Source organism: Helianthus annuus, chromosome 11, assembly GCF_002127325.2.
Source record: "Helianthus annuus cultivar XRQ/B chromosome 11, HanXRQr2.0-SUNRISE, whole genome shotgun sequence".
Classification (NCBI taxonomy): domain Eukaryota; kingdom Viridiplantae; phylum Streptophyta; class Magnoliopsida; order Asterales; family Asteraceae; genus Helianthus; species Helianthus annuus.
This window is the reverse complement of record NC_035443.2, coordinates 126,012,021-126,035,570: the sequence shown is the minus strand read 5'-3', so window position 1 is coordinate 126,035,570 and position 23,550 is coordinate 126,012,021. Positions and strand designations below refer to the sequence as shown.

The following is a 23,550-nucleotide window of genomic DNA, read 5'->3' as shown; positions in this document are numbered from 1 at the left end:
CATTGATGAATAATTCTGTGGATGATGTATAAACACCAGATAAATTGATATAGAATAAGGTTTGCTTGATTATTGTTGAATGATTAAAAGAACTAGCTTAAAAACATGTTTTAGTTAGATGAGTAAATGTCCCGAAAATGCGAAACTCGCCAAGTGTTTGATGGAATGCTTAAAAGAATAATATGCGTAATTTGGAAGAAGAATGAATGAAAATTTAGTTGAACTAAATAAGTGAATGAACGTGTTGTTATAGGTGTGAAAGAAGAAGGTTCCAACACTAGGAAGTCGGAAAGCTCACAAGATCGAGGTACGTTTGTGTACACCATATTTCAATTTTTATGATGTTGTCATATGTATAATAATCTCAATTGTATTGTGTTGTTATGTTAAAGTTGTAAGAATTGAAATCTATGGTCGTTTGAAAGTAAAAGTAAGATCCGTCATAAACGGATTGTGTGGAATGAATAAATTACGAAAGATAATGCATCATATCCGGTTCTTTCTAGTTGAACCGGGTATGGGAGGTTAAGTATGTAACGAATGAAAGTTTACTTGATCCGTCTTCTCGGATTGGAGTGTAAGTGTAAGGATGTAAAGAATATGATTGTTCGTCATGAACGAATCGAATGAAAGATATGTTAAAGATACAAGTATCCGTTATTAGCGGGTATGTTAAGAAAAGTATATTTAGTCTCTATTATGAGGCAAGCAAGTAATGAACCGTTTAACGGTTAGTAATGTAATGGAATGATGCAAAACCGTGATAGAGACGAATCGGTGTATTAAATTAATTGTGTTAGTGATGAAATACTAACTTATTTGTTTATGTTGAATGTAGGTAAATCCTCAATTTAGGCGACTTGGCAGTTTGGAGCGAGCACATGCACACATTATGACCATCAAGCGCTTCTGCTATTTCGTATTAATGTTTTGGGTCAAAATGCTTGTTTTGTATAACCTTGTTAGTAGTTACACTTTTTAACACTTGATGTTATGGTTTTTAGTCGTGTCTAGTCAAACGGGTTGTAGACTTATTTGTTTTGATGATGGTTAAATGAGGGATACACTCGTCTTATGGACGGGTCATGCCCAAATTTTGTTCAATTTGTGCATTAATGATATTAGTATCATTACCTTAATTTGTGAAAAGATTAGGCGAATTTGACAGTTCAAAATTATAGTGTCTAACATCGCCATTTTTATTAGACATAAATGCGGACGTAATAAGTTGGTATCAGAGCCATGGTTTGAGGGATTCGAGCATATAATGTGATGCTTGAACTCAAACTGACGGCTCATTCGAAAGTGTGCTCGCTCTAAGATCGCTAACGAGGTAAAAATTTAAGTTTTTGGTAAATGTTAGCATGTGTGATGTGCTTGAGATATAATATTTAAGTTAAGTACGTGAAAGAGTATATATGGGGGCGATACGGGAAGTTCCAGGAACCGTATTGCTGGAAACGGACCCGAAAAAGGAATGAAACACCCAGAAAAAGAACTGCAGCGAATCGACAACGGACAAGCCGTCGCCGACGCTGGTTATGTGCATCGCCGACGCCCCTAAATGGGCCGACGACTTAATGTGCTGTCTACGGAACTTTTCAGCCGACACACCTTTTCAGAAGCCGTCGCCGACGGACTTCCCGGTCGTCGCCGACACCACGCATAAAATTCAGTCGGTGTTTTGTTTTGTTTTTCGTATTTTGAGTTTCCGAATTGTCCGAAGGCCTATTAAATGTTCATGTAGGGTCCATATAAGGCCTAATAAGATATATGTAACCACAATTAGTGGTTACGATGGAAAGAGATTTGTAAAAGTCGAAAGTAATGTGTCGAATGACACGAATGAATGATGAAAGTTTGAAAAATGAGTAAAGTTTAAAATGTAAGAATGCGAATGAAGTAAATACGGACTAATGAACTATGATGTATTGAAAGCTTGCGATTTCTATTAAACGTAAACATGACAATGTGTAGATGGCAATGCAAGAAACGTTAATGAGGATGACGATGATACGGCTAGACAAGAAGCATTTAATAGCAAAGTCACAGAAGTGGCAGAAGGGGTTATGCAAGCTAATCTTCCACGATTAGCTCAAGAAGTGGAGAGTCGGGTGTTGGGAGTTGTGGATGTAATGATGACTAGCAAGATAGAAGAATTGAAGGAACTAATTGAGGGTTCTAAAGTTAAAAGCAAGGAACGGCGATGCACATATAAAGATTTCATGGCATGCAATCCTGCAATGTATGATGGTAAAATTGACCAAATCGCATGCCAAAGATGGATTTCCAATATAGAGACAGTATTTATACGAAGTAGGTGTGATAAGGAAGACCAGGTGATGTTCGCTACTGGTCAACTCTCTTTCCAGGCGAAAGATTGGTGGGATGCGTATAGCAAGGAAATAGGTGAGGATAGACTCCAAATGATGACTTGACAAGAATTTAAGGAACCCTTCATGAGATATCATTGTCCTCAGTCGGCCATTGATAAGATTCAGGAGGATTTCTTACGCCTCCGACAGAAAAACGAGATGATAAACGAAATATCAAACACTTTCATGGATAAGATGAAGTTCTGTGGAGATTTTGTGAAGACTGAAAGAATGAAGATCAATCGCTTTTATGGCATATTAAAGGCAAAATTTAGGGAGTTCATTACTCCCTCAAAATGTGAAACCCTTGACGAGCTTATCAATTTGGCACGAGATAGAGAAATTGAGATAAAAATACAGGAGGAACGTGGTGAAAAGAGGTCGGCAGAAAAGGGGACAAATGCAAGTCCATCTAAAAAGGCGAGGTTCCAAGATCATGGAAGGAAAGATAAGTCGAAGGGTGGTATTACTCCTTGCAAGACATGTGGAAAACTTCACACTGGGGAATGACTTTTGGGTAAGAAGGGGTGCTATAAATGCGGTGAAGAAGGGCATACATCCTACAAGTGCCCTAGCAACCCGAAGACATGTTTCAACTGTTTCCAGAAAGGGCATGTTAAGTCGGAGTGTCCTAAACTCCAACAAGGATCAAAGAAGGAGGGAAAGAACGAAGAAAGCTCTAAGGCGAAAGGGAGGATGTTTCAAATCACATCCGAAGAAGCCAAGTCCCATCCGAATGTGGTTTCAGGTATCTTTCTATTAAACTCCATACCGGTTTATGTTTTGTTCGATACCGGAGCCACTATGTCGTTTATTTCAAATGAAATCATACAACATCCTTCATTTAAGATTGAACGAATGCCGGATACCTTTACAAGTAGAAATAGCCGATGGTAAGAACTATGTGTTACACGAGATTTGTAGAAATTGCAAATTCACTATAGAAGTTGAAGAATTCGATATCGACCTCATACCTATGGTTTTAGGGGAATTTAAAATGATAGTAGGTATGGATTGGATGGCATGACACCGTGTAGAGATTAATTGTGAAAATAAGGTAATGCTTGTCCAATCTCCAAGTGGAAGGCAATTGAGCATTCAAGGGGAGAGAAATGTGGAAACAAAATTGTGCACCCTTGTTCAAGCCGTTAAATACGTACTTAACGGGAGTAGAGCATACCTAGCTTATGTAGTAGACGCTCGACAAAGCCTCCCGAAGCTTGAATATGTTGAGGTCGTGAACGGATTTTCGGATGTATTTCCGGAGGAATTTCCGGGACTCCCTCCCAAACGAGAAATAAAGTTTCGCATCGAATTGAATACGGGTGCGAAACCGGTTGCGAAGGCTCCCTATAGATTGGCTCCCACCGAGATGCGGGAGTTAATGACACAATTACAAGATCTACTAGATAAGGGCTTTATACGCCCGAGTGTGTCACCTTGGGGAGCGCCTGTCTTACTTGTTAAGAAGAAAGATGGGTCGATGCGCATGTGCATCGATTATAGAGAATTAAATAAGCTGACCGTGAAGAACCGCTACCCTTTACCTAGAATTGACGATCTTTTTGATCAAATACAAGGGGCGAGTTGGTTCTCTAAGATAGACCTGCGTTCGGGGTATCATCAAGTTAGAATACGGGAAGAAGATATTCCAAAGACCGCGTTCAGAACCCGATATGGGAATTATGAATTTTTAGTCATGTCCTTTGGATTGACGAACGCGCCGGCTGCGTTTATGGATCTTATGAACCGGGTATGCCGACCCATGTTAGATAAATCTGTGATCGTGTTCATAGATGATATTCTAGTCTACTCGCGAAGCAAGACTGAACATGCGAGACACTTGCGTGAAGTACTTGAAGTTCTCCGTAAGGAGAAACTTTACGCAAAATTCTCAAAATGCGCCTTTTGGCTCAGAGAGGTGCAGTTTCTCGGCCACGTAATAAACTCGAAAGGTGTCTTGGTTGATCCATCGAAGATTGAGGCAGTAATGAAGTGGGTTTCCCCAAAAACTCCAACTGAAGTAAGGAGCTTTCTAGGCCTTGCTGGCTATTATAAGAGGTTTATACAAGACTTTTCAAAAATAGCGTTACCCTTAACGAATTTGACGAGGAAGAATGAGAGGTTTGTGTGGGGCAATGATCAAGAAGAAGCCTTTCACGTGTTAAAAGAAAAGTTGTCTAGTTCTCCGGTCTTAACACTCCCAGATGGAACAGAAGATTTGGTTGTCTATTCAGATGCTTCACATCAAGGTTTAGGGTGTGTTTTAATGCAAAGGGGGAAGGTTATCGCGTATGCATCGAGACAACTTAAACCGCATGAAGGAAACTACCCAACTCACGACTTATAGTTGGCGGCAGTAGTTTTCGCCTTGAAGATCTGGAGGCACTATCTCTACGGTGCAAAATGTACAATTTACTCGGATCACAAAAGCCTCAAGTGTTTCTTCGAGCAGAAAGACTGAAATATGAGGCAGCGGAGATGGTTAGAAGTTATCAAACATTACGATTGCGATATCCTTTATCACCCGGGAAAGGCGAACGTGGTAGCTGATGCATTAAGCCGAAAAGAGTATCCACCTCCCATTCAAGTAAAATCCATGAAGATGATAGTTATGCCACGTTTACTTGATATGATACGAGATTCCCAAATAAAGTCGCTTGGAGCAGAAGACCCAAAGAAAGAAAGAATGAAAGGTATAGCCAATAAATTAGAAGAAAATTCGTCCGGACTCAAAACAAGATTCGGTCGAATTTGGATACCACGATTTTGCGAAGTCAAGACCGCTCTACTCGACAAGGCTCATAAGTCACGATACTCAATCCATCCTGGGGCAACCAAGATGTACCGGGACTTGAAAACCAATTATTGGTGGCCGGGTATGAAACGCGATATTGTAAAGTATGTCTCGAAATGCTTAACATGCTCCCAATTGAAAGCAGAACATCACCCTCAGACTGATGGTCAATCAGAACGAACCATAAGCACAGCCTATTACCCTCAGACTGATAGTCAATCAGAACGAACCATCCAGACGCTTGTTGATATGTTAAGAGCTTGTGCCTTAGATTTTGGCGGGAATTGGGATGACCATTTACCACTAGCGGAATTTTCTTATAATAATAGCTATCATAGTGGTATTCAAATGACTCCCTATGAACTATTATACGGGAGAAAATGTAGAACTCCTGTGCGTTGGGGCGAAGCTGGACAGAGAGAACTTGCGCCAAGTGATTTAATAGCAATGACGAATGAAAAGATTGATTTGATTAGAGCTCGACTGAAAGCAGCCCAGGATCGGCAAAAAGCTTATGCGGACAAGAGAAGGCGTCCTATCGAGTTTCAAGTCGGAGATTATGTTCTATTGAAAGTATCACCATGGAAGGGTGTAATCCGTTTCCGCAAACGGGGTAAGTTAGGTCCTCGTTATATCGGACTGTTTAAAATCTTGGCTCGAGTTGGAAGGGTTACATATCGATTAGAATTACCGTCTACACTAGATGGGATCCACAATACCTTCCACGTATCGCAGTTGAGGAAGTGTCTTGCGGATGAAACAACATTAGTACCTCTCGATGACATCGAGTTGGACGGGGGGTTAAATTATGTCGAAAGACCAATAGCCATTAAAGACGTTAAGGTGAAGAATCTTCGCAACAAAGCCGTTAGACAAGTGTTGGTTCATTGGCAACACCGAAAGGGGTCGGAACTAACATGGGAAATGAAAGATGAAATGAGGAAGCACTACCCTTTTCTCTTCGGTATATAAATGTTTAAATTGATATGTGTCAGGTTTCGGGGACGAAACCCTTTTAAGGGGGTAGACTTGTAACACCCCAAGAATGTTTACTTGATAAGTTAAAAAGTTTATTTAAAAACTTAACTTAGTTAATGGAGTTTTGATGCATGATATAAAAATAAAGGGGTGAAGTTTAAAAATTAAATAAGTAAGTGAACTTGAGGGACTAAAGGTGTAATATATCAAAAATTTGAGGTAATTAAAATAAAAGGGTTTCAAAACCCACACACAGTGTGTGTGGGGATTCTGGTCGATCGAACAAGAGAGCAGGGCAAGAGGGTGAAACCCTAACATCAAGAAATCAAGCAATTGAACCTGAATCAAAGGAAAAATCTAATGCATGAACCCTAAATTCGAGTAGCTAGCCTCAATTTCTGAAGTTGTAAGTTTAATTTCTGGAATCATGATTTGTAGGATGAGGGGTTCAACCCAATCTCGAATTCTTGTGTCTAAATGTGAGAAATCTGAGTTAGGATTACCACCTAGAACAAGAATCAGGTTTGAGTTTAGGTTATTTGAAAGATTTTAGTAAAAACCCACTTTATGAAATTGTGATATGAATTAGGATGATCATGTAGTGTCATGCATGTGAATCATTGATGAATAATTCTGTGGATGATGTACAAACACTAGATAAATTGATATAGAATAAGGTTTGCTTGATTATTGTTGAATGATTAAAAGAACTAGCTTAAAAACATGTTTTAGTTAGATGAGTAAATGTCCCGAAAATGCGAAACCCGCCAAGTGTTTGATGGAATGCTTAAAAGAACAATATGCGTAATTTGGAAGAAGAATGAATGAAAATTTAGTTGAACTAAATAAGTGAATGAACGTGTTGTTATAGGTGTGAAAGAAGAAGGTTCCAACACTAGGAAGTCGGAAAGCTCACAAGATCGAGGTACGTTAGTGTACACCATATTTCTATTTTTATGATGTTGTCATATGTATAATAATCTCAATTGTATTGCGTTGTTATGTTAAAGTTGTGAGAATTGAAATCTATGGTCGTTTGTAAGTAAAAGTAAGATCCGTCATAAACGGATTGTGAGGAATGAATAAATTACGAAAGATAATGCATCATATCCGGTTCTTTCTAGTCGAACCGGGTATGGGAGGTTAAGTATGTAACGAATGAAAGTTTACTTGATCTGTCTTCTCGGATTGGAGTGTAAGTGTAAGAATGTAAAGAATATGATTGTTCGTCATGAACGAATCGAATGAAAGATATGTTAAAGATACAAGTATCCGTTATTAGCGGGTATGTTAAGAAAGGTATATTTAGTCTCTATTATGAGGCAAGCAAGTAATGAACTGTTTAACGGTTAGTAATGTAATGGAATGATGCAAAACCGTGATAGAGACGAATCGGTATATTAAATTAATTGTGTTAGTGATGAAATACTAACTATTTGTTTATGTTGAATGTAGGTAAATCCTCAATTTAGGCGACTTGGCAGTTTGGAGCGAGCACATGCACACATTATGACCATCAAGCGCTTCCCCTATTTCGTATTAATGTTTTGGGTCAAAATGCTTGTTTTGTATAACCTTGTTAGTAGTTACACTTTTTAACACTTGATGTTATGGTTTTTAGTCGTGTCTAGTCGAACGGGTTGTAGACTTATTTGTTTTGATGATGGTTAAAAGAGGGATACACTCGTCTTATGGACAGGTCATGCCCAAATTTTGTTAAATTTGTGCATTAATGATATTAGTATCATTACCTTAATTTGTGTTAAGATTAGGCGAATTTGAAAGTTCAAAATTATAGTGTCTAACCTCGCCATTTTTATTAGACATAAACGCGGACGTAATACAAACCCTTGTTCATTTCAACAATCAACACAATATATATACTATAAATCTATGTTTGTTGAGGTGTTAGAAGTTTTAGGAGGAGATTTGGAGCTACACCTTGATATATTGTAAAATACATCTATTTATCTTGTATAGTTTGTGCGTTTTTCGCTAGAATTAGTTTCGGTTTTACTTAGAATATGCGTACTTTTAATCTGTTTGTGTTTTACAGGGCTTGGTTGAGGAAAACAACTGAAAAGGTTAGAAAACGAGCTAAAATCTGAGAAACCAAGTTCCAAAATGCGAACAGTAGCTCAAAAGTTGAAACGACAAGGAAAACAAAGGTTTATAAGGTTTTGATAGGCCGCGAGACTTTTGGATGAGCTTATTGCGGGTAGCCAAAGACCAGAATTGACTCGTTGACTGGAGCCTAGCGCCGCGAGGCGCGAGGGTACAGAGTGGCTTGTCGCGGCTCGTGAAAGGGGATGTCAGCAGCGGATTTCGTAAATTTTAAGGGTTTTAGGGTAGAAAAAAGTATATATACAATGTTATGATCACAACTTAAAAGCCCTAGACGACTTGGGACTGCTTTGGACGAATTTGCAGTCTGGTTTAGCAAGGAATCGAGCTCTAGATTCAACGGGTGGAAGCTAGAAGCATAAAGATTGAAGATTTATGGGTTTTACCTTCCCCGATCATCTTGTTTTCTTAGTTTTCTCTTTTATTTCCATGAATTCTCTATTTGAAACTTGTATTCTAGTTTTTGCTACTATGTTTCTTGGCTAAACATCTAAAACTACTTAGGTTGTGATGAACAATTGAATAAAGTTTGGATTTTTATCGAATGTTAATGTGTTTATGGATATCTTGAAAACTATGGAACTTTGGTACTTTGATTTGGTGTGTATGCATATCTTTACATGGTTTATTGATTGAATATTTGTTTCACATATATCCTGGTGAATGTCTTTCGTATAATGGGTATTTGTTGATTATCGGGTCCTTTAGGGTTTTGGGTAATCTTATAGTGAATTGGCCTGTAAACCATAGAAACAATTTTCATGATTTAATTCGGTTAGATATTCTACCAATTCTAGTCACTGTAAGGTGCTAGGTTATTAATAGGGGTCTAGATTGGTGAATTATTAGAATTAGGTCTTCGTAAGAAGGCGGTTTTAGTTTCTTTACCAAGTCATTGTCTATTAAACCAAATCGAGTTCCTTTGTTGCCTTAGACTTTCAACTGCGAGGTAGTTAGTCACATTAGAGCACTTTTCTAGCTAAATTAGATAACCGTAAGGGAGTCTAGTTAACCGGTAATCATAACAATCCTTTAGAGTTCCATAGGTGTCTTCTCGAGAAGGGTCGAGGATCCTATTCGGTTAATCTTAGGATTTAGTATTTAAAGATCCTGATTCCATAACACATTAGCATCCGATAAGAAGCCTTACGATAACAATTGGGATTCCAACCTAGGTAGTTATTCGTCATCACTAACTTCATCATGGGGTTCTTATGAACTTCAAGATTTTGCCTCATTCCACCAAGAACAACTCATATCTAAAGGATTTCAACATGATAATACACCGATTTCATCTAAATCTAAACACTTTCAAGGTTAAAAGGATTGGAAGTTGTTTTCTTAACTTTCGTTCAACTCTTTTACACACATGCACACAAAACCGATAGAATCGGAGCTCGATCAGGCGTTCTACTCGTTTCCTAGTGAAGTGTCGGTCTGAGATCTGATTCCTATCAACGAGATAACCGGCTTCACGGGTTGAACATGAAAGACCAACAAGAACAGTTAACTGGTCAAACAGGGTGATTCCCATCCGATTAGGTAACTTGAACTTGGCGGGGTTTCCGTCGTTTAACACGTTGTCATACCGTCTCGGTCAAACCGCAAACTTTCAAAACTTAACAAATTTCAAAACGAATAAGTCACCCAAATGGATTGTCGTCTGATCGGATTGACATTTGGTCTCGACACTTAAACAATTTTGATAATTTTCAAAGATCATCAGTTCTAATGGATTGTCATCCGATCGGAAGACCATCCGATCGAATGACCATCCTGCTGTGAACTTGTTCTCTAAAGGAAATGTCTCGCTGAACAGATTGCCATCCGATTGATCGAACGGCCATCCGATCGGATGACCGTTCGATCGAACAACCTGTAAGGTAGAGATACTTCTCTGAATTTAAAATGCTACAACGAAAACTTCAAAGCCATCATACACAAACACATCCATCCCAAACGAGTGACAATTCGACCAAATGGCCATCCGACCAGATGACCATCCATCCGGATTGTCATCCGATCGAATGACCATCCATTCAGATTGTCATCCGATCGGATGACCATTTGTCACTCAGTCACTCATCACCGTTAACGCGCCGATCATCGCTTATGCTATCGTTCTGTAATCAGACTAACTTTCCAGCGCTCCCTTCAATCCAAAACGGTGTTTATTTATTAAACGCTATCTGTGAGTGTTACACTGTGTTCCCGAGTTAAATTAAAGAGAGAAAAGAAAGGATTCTTTCATTTTCTTTTCTTTTCTCTCCGGTTCTTTCCAAATTGGAAAGATTAATTTTAGACAAAAAACTTTCATTTTCTCTCCTTTAATGAAACTCTGGAACAAAATTAAAAATTATTTCTTTTCAAATCTTTTCTTTTCTATAATTTAATGAATCTCTGGAACATAGTGTAAGTGAGAGAGAATAGAAAAGGAAGTGAGTCCTTTTTTTCCTCTTAAAAATATATTCGATGCTCAGATAATGCAAATAATTTGGCATGCATATGCATATATATAATTGAAAATTTGAAATAAAAACGGAAGTGACATGATCAAGCATTCAAGCCGTCCACGATTGACCACAAGTTCATCAAATTTACCGTTAAGGCCATCCGTAGTCATAAAGCCCTTTGTGGGGCGTTATGCGATACGTGTCGTGCCACGTCACACATGGGCGTTATATCACTAGAGCCCGTAGTCATAAAGCCCCTACCCATCAATACCTAATTATTAATTTTTGTTTTTATTAATTAATTATAAAAATTTTGCTTTATTTTGATTGGTCCAAACTTTGAAAACAACCCCCATCACCGGCGTTATACATATGGCGCCACCCAATTTTTTTTGTCTCATAAAGCCCCTCGTAGTGGTGTTTGGGGCTTTATAGGGGCTTTATAAAGGCGTATAACTTCCCACTACACAAACACAAGCACTCATAAATTAAAATGTATGTGTTTATTGGTGGTTTTGGCGGTCTACACAAACACGCATCAAACACCCCACCTTTTGTGGCTCACCAATATGGTTAAGATAAAGAGTGTTTGACATTTTCATATATGTCATTTAATATAAAAATCCTTAACATATATCTTGTGTACATTATTTTCATGCTCATTATATAAATTTCGTAATAAATATAATATAATTGATCCTGGTGACAAAAAATATGTAAAAGGCATTTGAATAACTAGGCTTAATTCTAGTATGGATATACTTATAGTTTATAATTATATTCTGGTGATGGTGGAACATTTTTTTCATTACACTCAATCTAGCGGGACATTCCTTTCACTACACTCACTCAAATACCCTACGGGTAGGCAGGACGTTAAGGTAAAGGGTCAAGCGGTTACGACTACCCTAGCATGTGCACCACCACCGGCCCCATGGGTAGTGGTAGAGGGTACCGTGAAGAGGGTACTAGTCATCGCTCAACCCTTTGAAAATGTAGCGGTTGGGAGTAGGGATGACAATGGTCGTGTTTGGACTAAGTATTAGTAATCCCATAACCACATTGGGTTGTAAAATTGTATTTCATACCCGGCAAAATATCCGTCAGGTATCGGGTATACCCGTGAGTAATTTCAAATACATTTTTTTCTTACCATACTAGTTTTTATATAATTTTATATTCTCAATACTAAGTTCAGTTAAAAATGGATTAATAATATACATATTATTATTGTGAAAATTTAGAATATTTAAAGTAGGTAAATATCGATCAAGATAATATAAATCTTGAAAGATAATTTCGATTTTGTAACATACAATTATAAATAATGTCGAATAAGTTCTTTTGTTTTCATGAAGTTTTTTGAATGAAGTCTTACTAAAAAGAGTTAGGGAAAAAAGCTAATAAAAACTGAAAGTTTCAAGGGATAAGTTTTGGGTATATGGTTGGGGTAAACAGGCATATAGTTCGTGTAAACAAGTCTATAGTTTCGTGTAATTGGGTCGGGTATCAACTAATACTATACCTGTCCCATACGCGCAAAATATTTCCTTTTCAATCCGATAACTGGTCCATACGCATCAGGTTTCGGGTATACCTGGCCCGAATGTTCCGGGTTTTAGGTACGCCTGTTGGGGCTTAAAAGTACGTATATTAATAAACCCCTTTATACACACACACACACTCCCCTTTAATTTTTCACACATATACTCTATCATCGTTTCTCCAACATATAAACTTTTCTACTCAAATTTTATACTCCGTCCATTTAGTTTTATACACAAGATGAATTTATCAAACGATGAGCTCGGGTTGTTCATTCCACCCAATGATCACGATGATATTTTTTTCAACTGCTACTAACCTATAATTTTTCAAGGATCTCATTGACCAAGCTGGTGATGAAGACACGACAATATCCAAAAAAAAGGATACGTGCCATGTGATCGCGAAAAGGGTCACCAAGTTCTAGTGGAATATTATTTTGTCAACAATCTCGAATACCATGAAGATATGTCTCGTGTAAGGCAAGGTAAGGTATCATATATCTGTAAGACCCTTGGTTGATTATTATACGATTATCATATAAATTCCGACTATAATAGTGTAGTTACGGTTGAGCATACACTTAAAATACGAGTTTGTTAAAACATTTTAATAAAAAAACATTCTAATGTTTTGTATGTAAATTCGCCGTTTAAAACGTGACGACGAATTATTTCGTGGAAGCTTGAATTCTTGATCGTGTTCGGTTTCTCGTTGAGCTTGATCGTCCTCCGGTGTATTACATAAGACCTACATTTCATAAAACATGATATGAGTTAGTTATATGGTGTTTAAAACATGTTTAAACGAAATCACAAGCCAAAACGGTCAACAACAACAATTTTCCAGTTCTGGTGGCCCCCGCGGGGCGCGACCCATTCTTTCCCGGCTCTCGCGGGCCGCGACCTCCCGTCGCGTGTTGCGACAGAATTAAGCTCCTCCGTCGCGTGTCGCGAGGAAACCTGTTTTCCAGCAGGTTTTGTTTAAAAACTTGCACATTTCCAGCCACACCATAATTTACGCAAACGAGCATAACTTGCTCATTTTTTATCCGATTTAATTCACGTTTCTTCCTACGTGATCGTAATTTAATTCTCCATCTCATGGAGTTAAAATCCGACATCCGGATTAAATAAATTTGAGACTTCTAAGCCTTCAGCTTATTATCTTTTTACCAAATTTTGACCCGTTCGTGTTTTTATCAAACAAACATGTTTGTTTGACCCCAATTCCTCATGAACCTTATACTTTCAATATTTTCTATCACATTAGGTTCAAATCACGGGTTTCATAAGTATTTTAAACCCGTTTTCGCTCATATGCTTATTTTGACCCGTAAGGGGATTTCAAGCAGATTTTAAACACGAATCGCTTTCATTCGTTTCTAGCATTATATTACCACATTTCTTATCAAATAATCTTCCTCCACAACTATATTTGTGTCGGATTTAATGTGGTAATTTATAAATTCCGAGTTTTACCCCTCGGATCATTATTTTACGGCAAAGACTCCTATAGAGTCAATTGACCAAAGATTTACATCTTTCGTTTTTTATACTTATTCTAAGTATTTATTTAATCATAAAACTTGTTTCCAAACAACCTTTAAAGGTCGTTTGCTCAATTTAGCTTACAAGGGCGTTTTGGTCCATTTTAGCCTTTCATTTACGATGAAGGACTTTTGAAAGCATGTTTGACCCAAAATTCCTCTTTTTAGCTATGATTTTGTTTGAAAAGTCATTATGTTTTTAAATCACAATGACCATCACTTGAATCATTCGGTTTACTTATTAAAGTAACCAAATGTCTAATTTGACTTCATTTAACTCTCAATGAACCTTTCGTTCTAAATGAGTAGTTAACCCATTACACATACCTGGCTCGGATCAATATATTGACCCGTTTTAATACCTTACTTTAATAATCGCTACCTAATAGCGATGCAAGTTATCTTTCCCCTATTCACTCCTGTGAACATAAGACTCGACAATATTCATTAGTCGATATTTTCAAATGGTGATATTTTCACCATTTAACCCGTTTGGTCTAAGTGACCGTTTATCTTTGCGGGATGGTATTTATTACCATCTCATCTACATACCTCGCTCCGGTTTACACCGGTCATTTCACTTATAACCCATTTCTTGATTCTTTTGACCCCTTTATGTCTTATGCCGTAAAGTGTCTTTCAAAAATTAATGGTTATCGTCAACGAGTGATCGAATTACCGTTTTACCCTTTTTATTTGTATTGGTTTACCTTATAAGGTAATCATTCAAAACTCGTTATTTATTAGTCATTGCATGACTAAATAATCGTATTAACTCTTTTTAACCATTCAACATGGTTTATCATTATTGTATTTTGTTCCGAACCACACATGTCGTATCGGAACATCATAATTCAAACATGACTTTCTATTATTCATAACCTATAAACCAATATGTATTTAATAAATAGAGTGTAAGCTTTACTTACCTAGCATCCAGATTATGCTTTTCCTTCATTCTTGATTCATTTGACCCGCTTCCTTCCAAACCTTTCACCTAGCTTGTCAAGCATCAAACTATCATTGTAATTTGTAAGATGGTTAGACTAGTCATAATCATTCACGACTATTCCATCCTACGATCTTTATGTCGAAATTATCATTCGATCATATAAAAGGTCATTCTGACTTTAAAAAGTCAAACCGCCTATTGACAAAAGTAATTACACGATGTAGCTTAACTACTCGTTTTATTACTTTGCCACTATACGGTAAGCATCCTTATTATGCTACCGTTTTAAAAAACTTACGAAATCAAGTTATTGTAATCGAATTTCATTCGATTAACACATGATGATATCAAACATCATTTTGATCATAATATATCATCATTTTCATTTTTATCATACAAATCCATTTCCTAGCAAGTATGATCATGTACTTAAACACATAATTTGTTCAAGTATTTCCAGATTATTATCAGATATGATGATTCTAATCATAATTATATCATCAAGTTCATCATATGATTAATACCCATTTATCTTAGTGTGGTAATTCATCAAATCATTCAATTCATAGCATCATATGTATAATTTTCACTTAGGGTTTTGTTCATAAGCTAATATACATCACTAATCCAGTCATAGCTTCAATAATTTATTCATAATTCGCGATTATGATGATTATTCAAATTTCACAACTTCACAAATCATCAAAATTTGACATACCTTATGATTCCCTAGCTTGGGTGATCATTAATTCACGTTCAATTGAGAATTTGGACTTCGTTTAGACCTTCAATTTGATGATTTAGTTGAAATTTAGGGTTTTGGCTTCATGGGGGTTCTTCTGGTCGAACCCTACGTCCAGAACATACACACTGAATGTGTGTTTTTGTTTTAAGTTTTCTTTTATAACTTAACTTTCAATTTATCCGACTCTGGTCCCTCATGTTTGGTTAGTTTATTAAGTAGACTACAACCCACTTAATTTCAATAACATTCCCTCTAATTAGGTAAACATTCCTAGTTAACTTAGTGGGTTTGGGGAAGTTATAACTCAGTTTATTTTTAAGTCCCGTTAACTCGGGCCTTCTATAAACTTTATTTCCCAAAAGCATTCTTTTTCTCTTTTTATTAAATATTAGGTTTAGTTAAAAAATTCCTAATATTTTCCGAGTTAATTTTTACCACTAACGGTAATTTACCCGTCTTTTAGTATTAATTTGGTTTGAATACCAAACCCGTTTTCGGGGTGTTACAATATCAAAATGTTTATTTTTAAAAATTGTTGGTAATAAAGAAGCAAAATATGAATGACTTAAAGAGGGTCTAGACGGGAGGATGAAAAAGAGTTTTACGGCGATCCAAAAAATCATATTGACCTTTAAACAACTTGCAATTGATAATCCTAATCCTTCTAACAAATACAATGAGTATTTATGTATGTATGAGAGCACTTCACATGAATGCCTATCATAGTTATGTACCGCCATGATTAGTTTATATTGTAAAGAGTTCTTATGTTGACCGATAAGCCACGACGTTATACTTTTGTACCAAGCACACAAAGAAAAAGATCACCTTCCTAGGATGATGGGTAGCCTTGACTGTATACATCTCGTTTGCAGAATGCGTCCCACCGAGTTATGATGCCAATATATGATAGGTGATCACCAATACCCGACAGGCATGCTCAAAGCAGTTTCCTCTTAAGATTTGTGTTTTTTGCATGCGTGTTGTGGTCCTCTTGGGTCAAACAACGACATCAATGTTTTCCAAAAATCTCTAGTATTTCTCACCCAACAAAATGGGACCGCGCAAAAGCATCTATTTTATGTAAATGGATTATTATACAAAGTGGATACTATCTTACCAACGAGAACTACCCTACTTAATTGGTCAACGTGTGTGAAAGCTCTCCATATCCGAATGATCTGAAGGAATAGAAGTTCAAGAAGGTGCAAGAGATGGCAAAAAAGGTGTGGATCAATGTTTCGATGTTCTAAAGGCAAAATGTGGTATAATTAGGCAACCGATGCGGTTTATGATCATTGGAAACATTAGGAGCAAAGTGTATGCGTGTATTTTATTGCACAACTTTATCCTAAAGGATGATAAATGCGATATTAATGGTCTACATAAGAGATCCTACGGTCAGTTGGTTTTCGACGATAATGTCCTTTCTGAATTGATGAATAAAGTTACGCATTTCTGACTTCATTTGATCTTGTTGAACATCTTGGAACTCTAGATCTACATTATCTTGAGTCGGATAATGAATAATTTAATTTTATATCCATGTAGTTTTTTATATTGTTGTTTTTTGTTTAAAGGGAAATTGGCCTGTGCTAATCCCAAAGATAGTGAATCTTGGAACTCTTGGCTTTGAATTACAATTCAATGGTCAAATAAGAGAACGGTAGATGAGAGAATAAAAGTTGATAAAATAATCACCTGTTTTAGCATCATCTGTTCTAGGGGAAGCTTATTGGACCTACAAAAGAACACATGATATCTAAAAGTCAAAACATGACTCTCAAATCAAGAAATAAACAGTCAATGAAGCAAATCTTTCTCCCAAAGATAGTGAATCTTGAACTCCTATTCAAAATATATGTTCAAGAGCTTAGCTAACATCTGTTGAAGACTTGGAACCGTTGTTCAAGAGTATAACAAATGTTGAATGCTAGCATCTGTTGAAGACCAAAGCCCTGATCAAGCAAAGGTCGGATGAGAAAGACCAAACACTTGTTAGGCCAAAAAGATGTTTGGACAACTGCATCAGAGGATAGCTTAGACAGTGTTTATTCAATGTAAGTATAGGTTATTTCAATAGTGTTTAGAATAGCCTAGAACAGATGATAGGATTGCTCAGATGGGGAAACATCTGAGAATCTTTTCTGTTAGGAATGTTAGATGTCACTATTAGAGTGACGTCAACTGATATCACGAACAGAGCTTTAGTACTTGTATAAATAGATCACACCTGTTAGTGATCAATTTATCACTTCACAAACATTCTCTTTTGTATGAATAGCTCTAGTGAGTGATTGGCTGAGGGGGAGATTGTAAAGTCATTGATGTAAAACTTTTGAATATATGAATCATTAGAAAACAGTTTATGACAACGTCTCTCTATTTGTGAATTTATTGTGATAATCAGTATTTATTTGCAAATATCAAACTCAGATCTTAACAAACCACCATATGAAAAACAAACAAGCTCAACATTCTCATTAGTAGGGTACCAAATACCAAGTGTTTGAGCACCTTGTAGGTATTTGAAATTCCTTTTTTAGTGTAGTTAAATGAGAACTTTGGGTGAGGCTTGTTATAATGCACAAACACATGTGACATGCAAGATGTCAAGTCAAGATTTTGTGAGATACATCAAAGACCATATCATGCATATGTATAATATTTGATCAACAACCTCCCTTGCTAGATCTGGATGCAAAGGTACATTAGTGCAGGACTTACAGTCTTTTAAATGAAAGTTTTCAAGGAGTGTTTTTACATACTTGTTTCATGTACGAAAATTTCATGATGTAATTGTTTGACTTGTAAGCTCTATAAATATTAAAGTTCTCCCAATGCACTCAATATTAAATTTTGGTTGCATCAAAGCTTTAAAATCATCACACATTTTCACATTTGTTCATCCAAAACTAATTATCATCAGGATAAATTTAGACTAGCAACAACTCTTTTCAAAAACAATGTTTTATCAATTAACCATGTTTGAAACTGATTGTTTGAGGTTAAAACGTTGGACAAATTGTCATACAATGCTCTTCGTTTTTGCTTTAGCCCATAAAGAGCCTTATCAAGCTTGTACACATAATTGGGATTATATGCATCCTCTAGTACTGGTGGTTGACACATATACACACTTCCTCTATGACATTTTCATAGAGGAATGCACTTTTCACATCCATTTGAAAGCTTTTATGTTATGTGAAATAGCAAATGCAAGAAACAACCTGATATCTTCTATTCTAGCAACAAGTGTAAAGGTTTTTCCATAGTCAATGCTCTTTTCTTGAGAGAAATCCTTCAGTACTAACATTGCTTTGTTATTGACAATGATACCCCTTCCATCTGTGTTGTTTCTAAACACCCATCTTGTGCTTATTAGACACTTATTAGTTGGTAACGGACATAGTTACTAGACTTGTCTTTTTAAACGTAGAAACTCATCATGTATAACTTTAATGCAACTGCTATCTCACAAAGCCTCTTGATACTTCGTTGGCCCAGTTTAAGAGAGGAAGCTAATAAAGAAAAAAAATGGATTGTTTACTTTTGGTTAGAACAAATTTGTTGAAATCGCCATTTATTTGTTGGGGGATAGGATTTTAAGAATGGGTGACCACCAACATAAGGAGCACTATCTCTAATGGTGTTAGTAAATTGAGAAACAACTGATCATGGTCTTTAACTTTGCTCATCATTTTTAATAGTGGTAGAGGTAAAGGGCTAAAAGGTTAAAACATTTGAATGCACGGAACAACTAGTGATTAATTATTTGTTATGAGTTCAAAGATATCAATTGTTTGAACAACAGATGTTGATGCGTTAGTTGTTGTAAAATAAGTTTTCTTTTAGAATCATCTGTTGCAGGGATTTGGATTGGCATATCATGAACACTTTTGAAATGAGTTGGTGTCACGACAAATTTGAAATCTATTTCTTTTGACGGGACATCTGAAGTGAGATCTACAACATGAGAATCAAATGATTAAGAAATAAACTTTACGATATCTAAATTAAATAATTCTGCAGGTTTTGCACGAACTGGTGTTGAATGCATTTTATTGTATCTTACATTCAAAGTATCTTCAAATACCAAGGTTCTAGAGTTAAAAACTTTGTATGCTTTGGCAGTTGAGGAATAGCCCAAGAAATAATCACTATCAACTTTGGTTGTAAATTTTATAATTGAATCCTTAATGTTTGAGATGATAAAACAAGGACAACACCCAAAATATCTAAAAAATAAGAGTAGTGGTTTTATATTAAACAATATACGATAGGTTGATTTGTTATGTCTTTTAACAACCAACCTTGTTTGCCCATAACATGTTACACTCATAGCTCAACCCAAAAGGAAAAGAGTAATCCTAAATCAGCTAGCATAAATCTTGCAGCTTGAATGAGTATTTTGTTCTTTCGCTTAATCACACCATTTTGTTGTGGTGTTTTAGGACTGTGGATTGTCTTACAATTCCTTTAGAACACAAAAAGAATTCAAGATTTAATTCCTGAATTCAGTGTCATTGTCACTTCTTAGTATTTTAACTAGCAAGTCATATCGCTTTTCAAGACTAACAATGAAGTGTTTTACTATCTCTGCAGTCTTATCCTTTGAGTGTAGAAAAGTGTCCAAGTAAATATTAAATAATCATCTACAGTCACAAGTGTCACACCCTGGCTTTTGCAGAAGCGTGGGTTTATTTTGTGTGACTTCTTAATACCATAGAACAATCATGACAATGCTATATGAAATAAAACACATGATAGTCATCCATTCATTAAGTTTTAAAAGTTACCATAACAACATTGTTTTAAAAGTCGACACATGAAACAAAATACAATCATGACATAATTAAAAACATGTTCATACGACACGACAAAAGACTTGACTAGAAATACGGTTTAAGACTTGTAACCCGTCCAGGCAAGAGTCACACCTCGTAAACCTGGATAACATCATTATTCCCTACGCAGCTTGACGTGATTGCATACCTTGCCAGATCCACTAATTTCCTGAAATACATGTAGTTTGAAAAATCAACAAAAAGTTGAGCGAGTTCATGTAAAAGTGAGTATGTATAAACCTTTCATGTATGAATAAAAGTCCCTAGTATGTAGCAATAAGGAAAAAGAGATCACCAATGGGTTGCAAAGCCACTGATATGTGTGAGAAAGTGCAGGAAAACTCAAACCTAGCAGATTTGTTACCGGGCTTCGGCGGTAAGACACAGTCACCACTATGGGCCGCCCCGGCCTCACGGGTGTGGGCTCGCTACACCCAAATAGATCTATCACTCTTGTGTCCCTCGGTCCTAACAACGAGGATTAATGGCCTTAAGTGTTGTACCCACCCCTCACATGATCTAGTAGTAAAACCCTCCCTACGCTAACCATACCATGTAAATAAATGTTTGTAACAATTGCCGCATGTATTTCACCCCCGAAGTATAAACTGAAAACAGTAAAGAGAAAAGGGGGACATAAACTCACAGAAGTGCGTATCCCATAACGTCAATCTCAAACTCGATCAGCTACCTGGCGACCTACAACGTACTAATGTCTATTAGACGAATGGGCCGTGCCTTGGCTTAGGGTTTAGTGTTTTGAGTTGCGTTACTTCGATATTATACTTGTTAAAATAATACTAATTATTTTAACTTAACCTTTGTTTTGGGAAAATAGTTAGGAAACTATTTCGTATTCACACTTCTCAGGTATTTATATGTGTATTTCCTTCCCAAGGATGGGGGTATTTATACATGTACCTTTGTAATTCCGAAAAATATATTTTAAGTCTCACTTAGAAAAATATATTCAAATTACTTGTCTTAAAACATCTTAACTCAAAATATATATATTTTTCCCAAAAATATTATATTTTACCTCATAAATTTTCCAAAATAATATTCTACCAAAAATATACGTATAAGAGTATTTTTCCGAAATACTACATAAGTCACGTTTTAGCGTTTCGTATTTCTTTAACAACTGCGTAACTTAAATATTTATTTCGTGAGGGTTTTGAGTGTTATTTTGGAGTTGTAATTTCATGGTATACATAAGTTATATTATTTTACCCTAAAAATAATATAACTAGTTCTCAAAATAAACAAATAGTCACACAAGAGTTTTAGTATGAAATATATATATTCTAAACATATATTTATCAAATTTTATTACGAAAACCAACCTCCGGCACTTAGTATTTTTGGCAATAAGAATCATGGCGAAGTTTATTTTGAAAACAAGGTTAAAAATATATTCGTAAGCACTTGCTAGAAAAATATTTTCTGAGTCTTGAGATTTTTAGAAAATTTCGCCAGAGTTTCCCCTAAAAATGGAGGTGTCCATGCTTTTAAGCATATCATTTTCTTTTCGAAATCAAACAACAATCACCAATAATCAATTCTTACTTTACCAAGAGCAAAAATATATGTGTTTTATTCTAGTCATGAACTTGATATATTTCGAAAACGCGTAGTAACTTGGTAATACTTTTAGTGGACCTAGTTACCTTCCGAAACGTATTTATTTCTTTAAAAATCATTTTCTTAAAATAATTAAGTGTTTACAACTTGTAAATAATTTTTACAAAAATTTAACTCTTGAATTCTTCTTGTAAATAAAAGCTTTTTTTTACACTTATTTTACTTACAAAAAATTATGTAAGAGTATGTAAAACTCGTAAACTTTTAGAGATCGGTTCTTGAACTTGGTTTGTTTACAAAACCTTTTGTAAAACTTGGATTAACATGATCATCTATCAACTTGTCCATTTATATTTTAAGAAAATTATTTTTATTCCAGTTCTTGATCAAGCTAGAAGGTGGTTATTTATGTATTACATAACCACTCTTTGTTCTTGTTAAATCCTACTTCTACATCTCATTTAACAAGATTCACATGGTGCTCAATATTACATAATCATAAATCAATCATAAAATTAGTAATATTCTTACTACAACATCGTACTAGTAACTTTTTACTTCAATCTTTTATGTAGAACTTCATGTTTAATCTTTTTAGTGTTCTTGTTTCTTGTGATTTAAACATAATAAACATACTACAACTTGTTATCACAACAACAAGATGAACAAGGGTGTACAAGAAACTTACTACTAGCACAAGGCTAGGGTAGAAACTAGTGATGAAGATGATGAGAAAAAGATGAGGAACAAGCAAGAACAAAGAATCCTTTGAAGTTCCACAAGTAGCAACTTCCTTGATTCACCTTACAAGCACTTGGATGAAGCTTAAAATGGAAGAGATGGTGGTGGAATGGTGGTGATGGTGGCGGTTTGGGTGGAGCCAAGAAAGAGAGAGAAGAGAGTGAAGATGAGGGTGTGTTTGTGATGATGAGAAGTGATGGTGTGATCTTTAGGCCATGCTTAAATAGATGTTTCACATATTATGGTCACCCACACAAGTAAACAATCCATTAAAATAATAGGATTAAATCTTGAGCAAAATTGAGGTATGGGAGGGCATGATGGTCCTTGTGACCGATTCGGTTTGGGGGGGGGGGGTTGGTTGTAACTTTTTGCAACTAGAGTGTAAATGGTAGTTAGAATTCAAGTATTATGCTCCCATATGTTATTTATTTGATATTTAGTGGGTGTTAGGGTGTTCGGGGATCACGACAAGCCAAGAAAAAGTGAAACAATGTGTTTGGCAAAAATTTAGTGTTCCGGGTAATGTCCGGTTATTCGGTTGGATACCGTTCTGTTAAAGTGTTTAATTATTCATTAAAGTGTCTTTTATATATATTTTTGCATCACAATTAATCCCCGACACTTAGGAAAGTGTACAGGACCATTCTGACATATTTTTGCACTTCACTAGTATTTTAAAAGAGTTAAATGCGATTTTAGTCCCTGTGGTTTGGGCCATTTTGCCAGTTTAGTCCAAAGGTTTCATTTTTAACCTATGGGTCCAAAAAGGTTTTCACAGTTGCCATTTTAGTCCACTAGGTTAACTTCATCCATTTTTTATGTTAACGAGAAGGCCAATTCAGTCATTTTATATGGTT

General features: G+C 36.0%; 1 protein-coding gene across 1 annotated transcript; it reads left to right on the top strand.

The window, feature by feature from the left end:
* Positions 1 to 5,520: 5,520 nt before the first annotated feature.
* Positions 5,521 to 6,144, top strand: LOC110932854. The gene has a single exon (XM_022176107.2). The coding sequence runs from the start codon at positions 5,521 to 5,523 to the stop codon at positions 6,142 to 6,144; it is 624 nt and encodes a 207-aa protein (XP_022031799.2).
* The last annotated feature ends 17,406 nt before the right edge of the window (positions 6,145 to 23,550 follow it).

Bases quoted from the DNA above. Each gene is read 5' to 3' on its own strand.
- LOC110932854 (XM_022176107.2), top strand. From the start codon at position 5,521: ATGACTCCCTATGAACTATTATACGGGAGAAAATGTAGAACTCCTGTG.